At 41.1% G+C, this 12,681-nt stretch overlaps 3 protein-coding genes and 2 non-coding genes across 5 annotated transcripts; 1 reads left to right on the top strand and 4 right to left on the bottom strand.

Moving 5' to 3' along the window:
- Positions 1–2,357: 2,357 nt before the first annotated feature.
- Positions 2,358–3,351, bottom strand: LOC118775232 (histone H2B 3). The gene has a single exon (XM_036525044.1). It carries the CDS (start codon positions 3,273–3,275, stop codon positions 2,895–2,897), a length of 381 nt encoding a protein of 126 aa, XP_036380937.1. The 5' UTR covers positions 3,276–3,351; the 3' UTR covers positions 2,358–2,894.
- A 210-nt stretch (positions 3,352–3,561) lies between these two features.
- Positions 3,562–4,563, top strand: LOC118774715 (histone H2A). The gene has a single exon (XM_036524158.1). It carries the CDS (start codon positions 3,628–3,630, stop codon positions 4,012–4,014), a length of 387 nt encoding a protein of 128 aa, XP_036380051.1. The 5' UTR covers positions 3,562–3,627; the 3' UTR covers positions 4,015–4,563.
- A 3,128-nt stretch (positions 4,564–7,691) lies between these two features.
- Positions 7,692–12,601, bottom strand: LOC118774229 (heat shock cognate 71 kDa protein-like). The gene is made up of 9 exons (XM_036523406.1): positions 12,464–12,601; positions 11,178–11,390; positions 10,657–10,862; positions 10,422–10,574; positions 9,526–10,081; positions 9,113–9,315; positions 8,670–8,868; positions 8,337–8,569; positions 7,692–8,087 (listed from the first exon to the last, which is right to left on the bottom strand). The coding sequence occupies exons 2-9, from the start codon at positions 11,380–11,382 to the stop codon at positions 7,890–7,892; spliced, it is 1,953 nt and encodes a 650-aa protein (XP_036379299.1). The 5' UTR covers positions 11,383–11,390; positions 12,464–12,601; the 3' UTR covers positions 7,692–7,889.
- Positions 8,979–9,075, bottom strand: LOC118775800. Its single transcript, XR_005004865.1, has one exon. It is a non-coding gene; the product is annotated as a small nucleolar RNA SNORD14 (small nucleolar RNA).
- LOC118775801 lies at positions 9,384–9,480 on the bottom strand. Its single transcript, XR_005004866.1, has one exon. It is a non-coding gene; the product is annotated as a small nucleolar RNA SNORD14 (small nucleolar RNA).
- Positions 12,602–12,681: the final 80 nt, after the last annotated feature.

The following is a 12,681-nucleotide window of genomic DNA, read 5'->3' as shown; positions in this document are numbered from 1 at the left end:
TCCCTTCTTTCTTTTTTTTTATTCATGTTTTACGATGAGATTTTATTCTATGTAATGGTCTTAGAATGCAGTGAAAGCTACCTCAAGAGTAACAATAAAAGTAAAAAGTGAAATGAGAGTACATGTTAAGTGCATATAAGAAAGCCTTCTCTCTCTTCTCTTGTTTTATTTAAGATTAGCCACAAGTGTATGCTTATGTAAATGATTGGTTTATGTTTCAAGGTAATTAAAATCTCCATTTACATTTACAACTGTGTGACTGATTGTAAGGATTTACATAGATAAACATTTTAGACATCAATCTAGACTTGCATTCGGATTGGTGAATTATAAATTCTGGATCAAAGAAATTTTGTATTGCGTTCTGTAATATGGGCTACATATCTCAGCTTACATCATATTTGTTTTGTCTCATTCTCAGACACACATGCACATGCATTCGCATATGCGCAGGTGCACAAACACACACACACACACACACACACACACACACACATTTTCAAATGGCACAAGTTCAGACTTCGATGTGTTGCAGCTATGGAGAGGTTTCCATGGTGATTTTTCAAGTGTTGAATTCTGACTTGTGAAGAACTGGTCTTGTGTAACCTACCCAATACGTGTTTTTCGCTCATTTACTCCCTATGCACAGACTTGATATCTGCACAAATGAACTTGTTTGGCACCCATCCATTTTGAATCTCCTTTAAAATGCTCAGTAGATTATTCCAATTCCCCAGAGAGAGAGGCTGGCAACAAGGGATGCTGATAATAGCCACCTATAAAAATAACCATCCCAATACATCGTACGTATAACAAATTAATAGCTGTTCATTGACTGGCATGACAATGATAAAGACATTTCTTCTCTTGTCTGAAACATATTCACGTTAAAAAAGGTGTCAAACGTCTGTATGATACGCAGTTGGTCGCCTAAACGCATATCGTATTTTGTTTCAGCCCTGGGCTTTATTATCTCTGTTAAAAAGAAAAGAGGCCCATTCAGGCCTCTCATTGTCTGCAGTAATGGGAGTAACACACATTCAAACAAAACCCACTGTCCTTTGAACATCGTCTCTGCAGTGAGGTGAGACGGACTTCCCTGTAAGCTCAGGAGACTGGCCACCATAGCTAGGGTCAGTTTCCGCTATCTGATTACCGCATTAATCGGTATGGCTCTGTGTGCTGCCTATTACGTAGCTATGAAGTGTATTGTATGTGTTTGTCTGCCATTTAATTCTGAACTGTAGCATTGTAAGCTGCCCTAGGTAAGGTCATCTGTGAAATAATTAAGCAACATCAACTGATGATGTCCAACTGTCCAAATAGTTATTCATATTTATAGGAAAGGAGATCAAGGATGAATAACTTTAATTATTAGTCTTTTGTAAATATATTCGCCACATTAACAACCCACAAATCATGAAGAAAAATGTGTGCAAAAAACACTGGTTTTATTCAGAACATTTTGTCCTGGCTTCATTCTAATGATATTTGCACAGGACTGCAATCTTTCCTAAGGGCACAGAGATGCTGTGTAATTTGAAAAAGAATTCAGGAGATGAATAGGTGTTAACCCAAATGTCAGCAATGCCCACTGTATTTTGTGAACTTTATTTTAGTGCACGAACGCACTGAAAAATACGCACCGTCCAAGAGTGCTTCATTTCCCACTTGTGTCTGTCCATCTCACTACGTCTAATGTAATTAATATATCTTAACTATTCGTGTCTAATTTTACTCTTTTATTATATTTAACACATGTACTTGCAATGATATTAAACTCCAAATAATAAGCACGGTTGCATCAGCTTGTGTATTCTATCCCCCGCCTATCAACCAGTCTTGATGTAGCGCACAGCACAGCCTAAACTTAAACCATACTTTTTCTGATGTAGCTACGCCAGGAGATAAAGCATCTTGTGTTGCAAGCAATTATCCGGCCTTGTAAAGGCTTTGTCTCATACAGAATGTCAGACTGGAAAAAGTATACCTCAATTGTGTTTGCGGGAAGTTTTGTTTACTACACGTTAAGGTCAAATTTAATCATCTTACGCTGTGCATTTAATACGGGTTTATAATATCCTGTCACCATCTATTCAGAATTTTGCCAATGTGGCTTTTTCCCCAGCTGCGAGCAGAATTCCTTGTCATGTAGTAAACGGATGCTTAACACGGATCCTTCCATTGTGTTTAATAGTGTCGGCATGAAATCACGGAACAAACTGTACTTTGGTCGGACTGGGACTCCCTATTTCAAGTGTACCGGAAGTCATACCATACCGCAAATATTCAACAAATTCGAAAACGCAAGGTGAATGATCAGTCACAGCACAAAAACTCATGGAAGAAACATGGGATTCAATTAAAAGGTCCATTTTATTTGACAGTAGCGAAAATAAAAACATTTAAGACATGACAATTTATATACATACAATTTAATGCATAACGGCACATTTGACAAATAATGGCATTGGCAGATTTGAAAACTAGTGCCGTCTTGAGGGCTGAAGGCAAGGGTTGGGAAGACAAAAAAAAAAAATTAAAACTGTTCGGTTTCCATGACGAATCGTGAGACCAACAGCTTTAACTGCGTTTGCATCAGCAGGCATGCATGTGCATGCAAGAATGTATGTCGCAGTTAAACGGCGGCATCTCTTTAAATTAAGTGAATTGGATCGTATAAGAAAAGACATTGCACAAAGTCAGCAAGCAAGTAACCGCAGTATGTAGCATTCATTTAGAATTAGGAGTGAACAAAACACGCTTGCGTACAACGTTTTCCAGTTGACACATTGTTCTTGGTAACACATTGTTAAAACAGCCACCTTCTCCGTCATGAAATGATGGGCAACCTTTAGGCGTCCCCGATCTGAGACATCAGATGGACGGTCAGTTCACTTGGAGCTGGTGTACTTGGTAACAGCCTTGGTACCCTCAGACACGGCGTGCTTGGCCAGCTCTCCAGGCAGCAGCAGTCGCACAGCAGTCTGGATCTCACGTGACGTGATGGTAGACCGCTTGTTGTAGTGGGCAAGGCGTGAAGCTTCACCTGCGATGCGCTCAAAAATGTCATTGACAAAGGAGTTCATAATGCCCATTGCTTTAGATGAAATGCCGGTATCGGGATGAACCTGCTTCAGTACTTTATACACATAAATGGCATAGCTTTCTTTCCTGGTTTTGCGTCGTTTTTTATCGCCTTTCTTCTGCGTCTTCGTCACAGCTTTTTTAGAACCCTTCTTGGGTGCTGGGGCAGATTTCGCAGGTTCGGGCATTTTCTTCCTTAACCGACTTCCTTTACAAACTGACAAAAATAACTAAGAATCTCTGCTTCCCACGATAAACAGCACACCGACGACGCCCTTCTGTCCTCTATATATAGTGTTCTCATGCAAATTAAGACGCAGTCAAAACGTATTTCTATTGGTCTATTGTGTGCTGTCAGTCATATACCTTAGTACAACTATTGGATACATAACTACCACCTCTTTCATCCAATCATAACAACACACTGAGTATAAAAACACAATCCCACCAAAATTGCATTAAACGAAACAGCAACCTATCGGGGGCCGTTTAACGTTGGGTAATTGGGGAAGTCGCGTATTGTGTCAATAACGAAGGAAAATGTCTGGCAGAGGTAAAACTGGTGGGAAAGCCCGTGCTAAAGCAAAGTCTCGCTCTTCTCGGGCTGGGCTGCAGTTCCCAGTAGGCCGTGTTCACAGACTGCTGCGCAAAGGTAACTATGCAGAGCGAGTCGGCGCGGGGGCTCCTGTTTATTTGGCTGCAGTGCTGGAATATCTAACCGCTGAGATCCTTGAATTGGCTGGCAATGCGGCTAGAGACAACAAGAAGACCAGGATCATTCCCCGTCATCTCCAGTTAGCCGTCCGCAACGACGAGGAGCTTAACAAGCTTTTAGGCGGCGTTACCATCGCACAAGGTGGAGTGTTGCCCAATATCCAGGCTGTTTTATTGCCTAAGAAAACTGAGAAGCCAGCAAAGAGCAAGTAACCAGCTAACCAGTGTCTACTCAAATACACATCAACCAAAGGCCCTGAAGAGCCGCCCACTTCAATCTAAAGAGCTTTTCTTCAACTGCCTAATGCAAGGCCGATGTCATTATGGCCTAGCTCGCGAACTGGTTTTGGGGAGCCTGGAGATGAAGACGCATTTGTCATTTTAAATAGCCAGTTAACTTTCTACGTCGTGTTGCTGCGTAAACACCATTTGCAATTTGGACATTTTAACGGATTTTAAATGTACGCCGGTGCACTTCGAGGTGAATGTGTATTTGAAGAACAAGGCATGTTACATTCACTACACCAGAATATCCGCCTACTTTTAGGACCCCCAAAAGGTAATCGAACTCAAATGGTGACGCATCTGCGGGGCTAGTGACGCCACAAAGAATTTGTTTATGGACCAATTTGATTTTATTTGTAACTTACTGCTGTATATTAACTATTTTGTGGAAATGTGGGATGTGATGTCAATACCCGTCGATTTAAAATGTGTGATATCGAAGCAATTGTATTCAAATAGTTTCATTAATAAATGTTACTCATGTACTGTTGCAGGGCATGCGTATGTTTTCTATGTCGAACTGTCAAGGGAATTGTTCCTGGGGTATAAACGCATAAACAAAGAACTGAAGGTGGGGCGCCTGCGCGCCTGATCCAAAATGGACTCCTAGTGTGTAGACTTGATCATTGTACATAAACGATGGTTGGTTATACCAAACCTATCCGTGGGAGTCCTACTTGGCACGGGCTACAGGATTTAGTACTCTGCTTCTAGAAGTAGTTCTAAAACTACCTGAGATGCAAACACTTGAGATTATATTTATATACATGTGTCTTTACATGACCGGTTGAGCAAGTACATTGTACTTGAGGTCATGATCAAATTGACTACACCAGTTTTATGATGGGTAGGTTACTTTTTTTTCTTTGCATGTGTCAAGTTTTCGGCGATTTCTAATAGTATAAACGTAAGGTTCCAAGAAGTGATATGTTGTAATGAAAAGGATTCAGGAATACTTCTGAATGTTTATGGGTAATTAAAAGGGAACCCAGGAGTATAGTAGCAATACATTTAATTGTGAAGCCATTATATTCTGTAAGTGGCGCATATCTGTACCTTTTTACATCTGAAGCTAGGTAGCCCTTTAATCATCTAGATGAAAGAATTGAATCGGCCTATGAGGAAGAAGTTGTAGCCCATTGGAAACGTTATTTACAACCTAAGATCTTAACCTTAACCTAGCAATTTTAGTTCTGTTTTGAAGTACTTTTATCTGGATGTTTAACTAGACATTCCATTTTGACCCTTGTCTAGTTAATATGGCTTTTTTTTTTTGAGATTGTTTGCTACCAAGGCTACCAGATTTTAGTAAATTTTGAATTGTGATGGCAAATACTGCTGCCATTTCATCAACTTCATGAATGATTTTGCCTTGGAGAGGTCTGCTTTAGTTACTTTGTATCTGCTTACCATTAATGAAACAATGTTCTCAAATAAATCACTGCACTCCAAGCAACATTTCACCATCAAGAAAAATGTTTAAAGAAGGGATCTTAAAAACACAAGTCTTAAAGTCTTGGAAAACCCCTCACCCTGAGTCATTTCCATTTAGTTTTCTGTCTTGTGTTTGAGAGCGGTTCTGGCCATGCCTGAGAGGTCAGTTAGAGGAATTATTTTGATTCCCAGCTCATCTGTGACACCCCTTATCTAAAATAATATATTCTACTTCACACTGCATGTAAATATACACTGCATACATATGTACAAAGAGGCTACCAAGCCTGCATACTGCCTTATAATAGGCCTCCAAGAAAGTATCTACACAGGACTCCCATTATTCATTTACCTGCAGCATAAAAAGTAACACATTTCTGTTCCACATTAGAGAGTAAAGTAATTGAGTGAATCCCATGACATTTTCTTCATTCCCCCCTGTGTCCACAGCAGTTGCAGTTAGTTGCCATAATTACTGAAAGAGGGATTTCTAGGAATCCATATAAGCAAGACCTAGCAGTACAGGGAGTACATTTATCAATGCAATGCAAATATCTCCCAATAAAAGTCATATTAAGGAGTAATGAGAACTTCTGGACAGAAAGGCTCATTTTTCAAAGGAGCTGTTTAAAATTTAAAAATGGCAAAAAAAAGAAAAAAAAAATACTATGGAAACAATACTCTTTTGTATGCTATCCATATCTGCCCATACTGTCACCAGAAAAAACACATTATCAACACTAAGCATGATTTGAACACTGATTAGTCCTGCACAAGATATTAGTAGTTATTTTGTGACATATAGCTATATGCTTTGGAATGAACATATAGCTATAGCTTTCCACTGATCAGCATTTTAACTTTCACGTTTTTGTCAGTTACACAAAGAAGGATCCTGCAACGATGTGCTTGTGTGAGGTATGTATATTTAGATGTAGACACATTCATGCTCAAGATTAAGTTGGAGATTTCAGTTTCACACTTGGGGTGTGGTTATGGTGTAGTCCCAAATTGGTGACTGCTAAACACTACACAGATTTCCAGTGTGGGCAGCAACCGACCACCTATTGCCAGAATGCAATACACAGCAGAGGTTTTCAGGTGACAATGAACACCGTAAAAGTTGACCTTGGATTTGAAGAAAATTTCTTGCCTTAGTTCCTAAGGCAACTGAGCTGAGTGAGCAAAACAAATGTAATGGTTATGTACAAATCCTTTCAAACCAAAATCACACAGCTTGTATGTAGGAAGGAATTTGAAAATCCAGCTTTGGCCTTCTTGTGGTTGCTTTTTCTGCATTCACCACATCACCAATCATATCCTGTGTGTTAGGAGAAAAATAGGCCAAATGATGAGCTGTTTCTGCAATCAAAATTTTGGGATTATACTGTACTGAAAACATGCTTGCTCCTGTGTAATCCTTCTGCCACACTGCTATTTCAGTGAAACAGGATATGCCTTTAGAATGAATTGGTCCAAAATACTGCTGCAAGGCATTTAATTAAAATAAAAAAACATTAACAACATGGCAGCTGTCCCTAGTCTTTCTTCTCTGGCTCACCATTAATAATAGAGCAGATATTAAAACTGCTTAACTATAAAACACTGAATGGGCTCCATCTTGCCTGAGTGAGTTTGAGGTTTGATATAATGCTGCAAGATACTTTTGGTCACAGGCAGCTGGCTACTTACTCATTCCCAACATTTCAAGGAAGGTGGCAGGGCTTTGAGCTACAGGCTCAAAATTATGGAATCTCTTCCCATCAGGTGTATGAAACTGCACACCATGCCTTAACTCCTTTTAAGTCTACCACAATTCACAGATATACCAAAAGGACAATGTGAATTTGGACATAAATTCTTTACCCTCATAATAAATAGTACATCTTGGAATCTTAGGATTTGCAGCCATATGGTCACTTCTCAGTCTGGTAACTATTTCAGCAAAAACAAATCATAAAATTGTGGGCTTAGCCAAGTCATGCACAGCACTATAATCAATGGAAATCTAGTATCCAAATAGATTATAAACTTGTAATACCATGAGTCATACATATCTATAAGAGATGAAAGACTGTATGTAAAAAATGTTCCTACTATTGCAATTTGAGAATCAAACACTTACAACCAAGAAATACCCCCTTAAAGCAAAATAAGAGAGCACAAGAACATGATTTAAGATTGAGTTTTTATTCATCTCAAACTGCGCATCCTGCTTTAGCTAGCTTTAACGGCTTTATTCAAGTATTCAGAACAAACATAGCAGCTATCATTTGTGTCAATAAATAAGGATCATCCAATGACCAGCCTTTGGGTAAAAACTGGGTCCACTGGCTTTGATATTTCTTGATTCCATGTTACATTTATATTTAATCCACTTCCTCAATAGTTGGCCCTGAAGACCCACCACCAGAGGGGGCACCACCAGCCCCTGGGAAGCCTCCAGGCATCCCACCTGGCATTCCTCCTGGCATGCCCCCGGCGCTCTGGTAGAGCTTGGTGATGATGGGGTTGCACACCTTCTCCAGCTCCTGCTGTTGATGCTCAAACTCTTCCTTCTCTGCAGTCTGAAAGGAAAGGAGCACTGCATTCAACACAATGTTTATTTGCTTGCAGATGCCAATTCCAATTTATAAGAGAGTTTACAGAAATGGATATTCACTGAAACTACACAGGTTAGGTACCCTACTCAAACGATAATGCCAGTGACCCCACAGGGATCAGCCTCTATGCCGTGCTTATCTATAACACAGCACTTTTCAATGTCCAGGCTTCACAGCAAGACAAACTAGAAAAGCCAGCAACTTTGCACAAACCTGATTCTTATCCAGCCAACTGATAATTTCATTGCACTTGTCCAGAATCTTCTGCCTGTCCTCGTCACTTAGCTTGCCCTGCAACTTCTCATCTTCAACAGTGGATTTCATGTTGAAGGCGTATGACTCCAAGGAGTTCTTGGAGGCCACCTTATCACGCTGCACCTCATCCTCGGCCTTGTACTTCTCAGCATCCTGGACCATGCGCTCGATGTCCTCCTTGCTGAGACGACCTGTTTGGAGAGTCAATGTTTAAACTGACGAATTCACACCCCTTTGCTTTGTTAGTCATTTATGCCTAGCCCTCATTAACATGAAGATCCCACACAGTACCTTTGTCATTGGTGATGGTGATCTTGTTTTCCTTGCCCGTGCTCTTGTCAACAGCAGAGACATTAAGAATTCCATTGGCATCAATGTCAAAGGTGACTTCGATCTGAGGAACGCCACGGGGAGCAGGGGGGATGCCAGTCAGCTCAAACTTGCCCAGCAAGTTGTTGTCCTTAGTCATGGCTCTCTCACCTTCATAGACCTGCAAAGAATTTCAATATAAAAAAGGTTTATAACACTGCTGTAATGACATGTCATGAACACACAACTGACGCTTGACATAACATCAAAAGGACTGTTCATTGTAAATGCTCGCTCAGACATCCAAGGAAGGTACTTGGGCCATCTCTGGTCTTTCAGCCTCTGGTGGAAACTACGAATGGCTTAGGAATCAACTTCATCATAGCAAGCAAAGAAATCTTGAAATTCCAAAGCCACCTCCTCACCTGAATGAGTACACCAGGTTGGTTATCGGAGTAGGTGGTGAAGGTCTGGGTCTGCTTGGTTGGAATGGTGGTGTTGCGTTTGATCAGGACAGTCATGACACCACCAGCAGTCTCAATTCCCAGGGACAGAGGTGTCACGTCCAGCAGGAGCAGGTCCTGAACGTTCTCAGACTTGTCTCCAGACAGGATGGCAGCCTGGACAGCTGTAGATATGGAGAAGGCCATTATTCACATTGAAATCTTAGTTCAGTTTGATAAACCCTCCATGTACTCGCTCAGACATCCAAGGAAGGTACTTGGGCCATCTCTGGTCTTTCAACCTCTGGTGGAAACTACGAATGGCTTAGGAATCAACTTCATCATAGCAAGAGTATATGGAAATTTATTGAACACATGTTGAGAATAAAAATTACCTGCTCCATAGGCTACAGCCTCATCAGGGTTAATGCTCTTGTTGAGCTCTTTGCCATTGAAGAAGTCCTGCAGCAGCTTCTGGATCTTGGGGATACGAGTAGAGCCGCCCACCAGGACAATGTCATGGATCTGGGCCTTGTCCATCTTGGCATCGCGGAGGGACTTCTCCACAGGGTCCAGGGTGCCACGGAACAGGTCAGCGTTCAGCTCCTCAAAACGAGCCCTGGTGATGGAGGTGTAGAAATCGATGCCCTCGTACAGGGAGTCGATTTCGATACTAGCCTGAGTGCTGGAGGACAGGGTGCGCTTGGCTCTTTCACAGGCGGTGCGGAGACGGCGAACAGCTCTCTTGTTGTCGCTGATGTCCTTCTTGTACTTGCGCTTGAATTCACCGATGAAGTGGTTGACCATGCGGTTGTCAAAGTCTTCCCCACCCAGATGGGTGTCACCAGCAGTGGACTTCACCTCAAAGATTCCATCCTCAATGGTCAGGATGGAGACGTCGAAAGTGCCACCACCAAGATCGAAGATGAGGACGTTTCTTTCAGAACCAACCTGGGAAAATTTAAGGGAATTAAAATTTCTTGGCAAAAAAAAAAAAACATTAAAATTAAATGCGGCAGAATGGAATATGGAAGATATTCACCCAGACATCCAAGGAAGATACTTGGTTATCTTTGGTCACTCAGCCTCTGGTGGAAACTATGAATCGCTTAGCAATCAATTTCCTTACAGCAATCCATTCATAAATATATTAATCTGAACATTAATCTGACCAGTTAAATTTATAAACTTCCAACCAGAGTTTTTTGGCTTACAAATGATTGAAATATATAGGTGCTACCTTTACGATGTTGCAGACTACAGTTGTATACATGTGAAATAGAGGACGTACCTTCTTGTCCAAGCCGTATGCAATAGCAGCAGCAGTCGGTTCATTGATGATTCGCAGTACATTTAGACCAGAAATTGTACCAGCATCCTTGGTGGCTTGACGTTGGGAGTCATTGAAGTAAGCTGGAACTGTTATAACTGCATTAGTCACAGCCTGAAATAAAAAATTAAATGTAAACGTGAAAGAAGAGCATTTCATAAATATTTCAATTTAAATGAAGTCAAATAAAACTCACTTTTCCCAGATAGGCTTCAGCAATTTCTTTCATCTTGACCAACACCATGGATGAGATCTCCTCAGGGAAGAAGTTTTTGGTCTCCCCTTTGTATTCAACTTCGACTTTAGGGCGTCCATTATCACTGATGACACTGAACGGCCAATGCTTCATGTCAGACTGAACAACGGGATCTTCATACCTTCTGCCAATCAAACGCTTGGCATCTGTCAAAACATTCCATTAAATCAAGGTTAAGAACCAACCTGTACTGGGTTTCAGTCTGGCTTCACAAACATTCTAATCGTTTCTGACTCAGAAATCCAAGGAAGGTGCTTGAACCATCTTTGGCCTTTTAGCTATCAGCAGAAACTACAAATGACTTAGGAATCCACTTCATCACAGTGAGGCACAAACAGTTTAACAACTGTGTGTTTAACAAAAATTTTTAACATGATTTTTAACATATTAACATGATTCTCTGTAGGACAAAAGACGTTGGTGCCAATTAACAGCAATTTAAGACCGAAATTCAAACTTACCAAACACGGTGTTGGTGGGGTTCATTGCAACCTGATTCTTTGCTGCATCCCCAATCAGGCGCTCTGAGTCAGTGAATGCAACATAGCTGGGTGTGGTCCTGTTGCCCTGGTCGTTAGCAATGATCTCAACTTTGCCATGCTGGAAAACACCTACGCAGGAGTAGGTTGTCCCCAGATCAATGCCAACTGCAGTTCCCTTTGACATGGTTTCTGCTGTAGAAAAAAAAAATCATTAACATGAAGATACCTGTGGGGGGCAGCAGTAATTATTCAGACATGATCCTGTACCTCAGCTCCATAAATCATAAGCTGTCAAAAGCTATTCATTTTAACTAGCACTTCTACCCAAGCTACAATGAAAACTTAAGCATTAAAATCATCTCCTCCAAATTCACAATCTTTGCCTAGCAATTATCAGAGTTGAATAACAAATCATTTCTCATACATTATGTAAATTACATAATTAATATGACCATATCAGATATAAGCTTTCCAAGGTCATGCAGCAAATGTTCCAGCCTCCATTAGCCGTACAAAAAAGCATGACTGACTCAAACTACAGTACTGCAGTCCCAGGGCGATGTTTGCCTTGCTCATCCTCCAACACGTGATTAACACACAGCAATCACACTGTGCTTCCAAGGGCATTCCTTGCCATTGGACAGTGCAATACTTCACTGGTTTATTTGCATAGACAGAATATAATCGCAAAAACAACCCGTGGGGTTGATTAACCATAAGTGAGACAAACAAAGTTTAATGGTGCAGTTTAAACATAATGCATTGCCTTTTAAACAAGTAGGCGTAATTGTCGCTGCCAACACTCCTACAACATGCAATTTTTCGGATTTTAGGACTCATTGTTCCCACGCACCCGAGTTGAACATGACAAGCTGGTTAACGCGATTAAAAATGATCATCCCTTGCCATCTGCTGCTAAGCACGTGCCCATTCCCCTCCCCGCTACCGATGTCTCTGAAGGACAAAGGCCAGAATTCTACTGCAGTGGGTGCCCGGCATTTCGAAACCACTCCTTCCTTCCCATCAACTGCCTCACATATTAATCAATTCCATATTTCTAACTCGCCCGTTAATTTCCGTTGATACAGATGACCGAGTCGGGACGATACGGCGACCAACAAGATAAACAGCTAATTGTAACTCGGAAAAAAATAACAAAAGTAGGCGTCTAAATATCTGCATTTCAATTGGCAAATGAAGATAAAATATTTCCTTGTAATAGGAATATTTTTGAAAAAACAAACGCCAATTACAGTTAAAATTACCTGATTATGACGGAGAGGTCCTGTTTAAGAGAGCTGCTTGCAGTCTCCGCCTTGCCTGCAGTAAGGGATGAGATGCTGAGAGCGGTACAAGCCGGTCTTTCCGTATCCCCGGCACGGTATCAGCAGCCAATCGCCTGTCTCCCCGTCAAGAAGGACGCCTAATGCTTCTGGTATCATACTGGGCTGGCGTTTCATTTCTTAGCTCCAACCCTTTGGAC

The sequence above is a fragment of the Megalops cyprinoides genome, chromosome 3, assembly GCF_013368585.1.
Source record: "Megalops cyprinoides isolate fMegCyp1 chromosome 3, fMegCyp1.pri, whole genome shotgun sequence".
Lineage (NCBI taxonomy): Eukaryota > Metazoa > Chordata > Actinopteri > Elopiformes > Megalopidae > Megalops > Megalops cyprinoides.
Note: the sequence above shows the minus strand (reverse complement) of the source record. Positions and strands in the feature narration are given on the sequence as shown.

What these genes read in the sequence shown, in the direction of transcription:
- LOC118775232 (XM_036525044.1), bottom strand. Translation starts at nt 3,275, where the DNA reads ATGCCCGAACCTGCGAAATCTGCCCCAGCACCCAAGAAGGGTTCTAAA.
- LOC118774229 (XM_036523406.1), bottom strand. Translation starts at nt 11,382, where the DNA reads ATGTCAAAGGGAACTGCAGTTGGCATTGATCTGGGGACAACCTACTCC. An exon ending in CCCCACCAACACCGTGTTTG is followed by an intron (nt 10,863 to 11,177) that starts GTAAGTTTGAAT and finishes ATGTTTTGACAG; the next exon opens with ATGCCAAGCGTTTGATTGGC. An exon ending in GTTGGCTGGATAAGAATCAG is followed by an intron (nt 8,088 to 8,336) that starts GTTTGTGCAAAG and finishes CTTTCCTTTCAG; the next exon opens with ACTGCAGAGAAGGAAGAGTT.
- LOC118774715 (XM_036524158.1), top strand. Translation starts at nt 3,628, where the DNA reads ATGTCTGGCAGAGGTAAAACTGGTGGGAAAGCCCGTGCTAAAGCAAAG.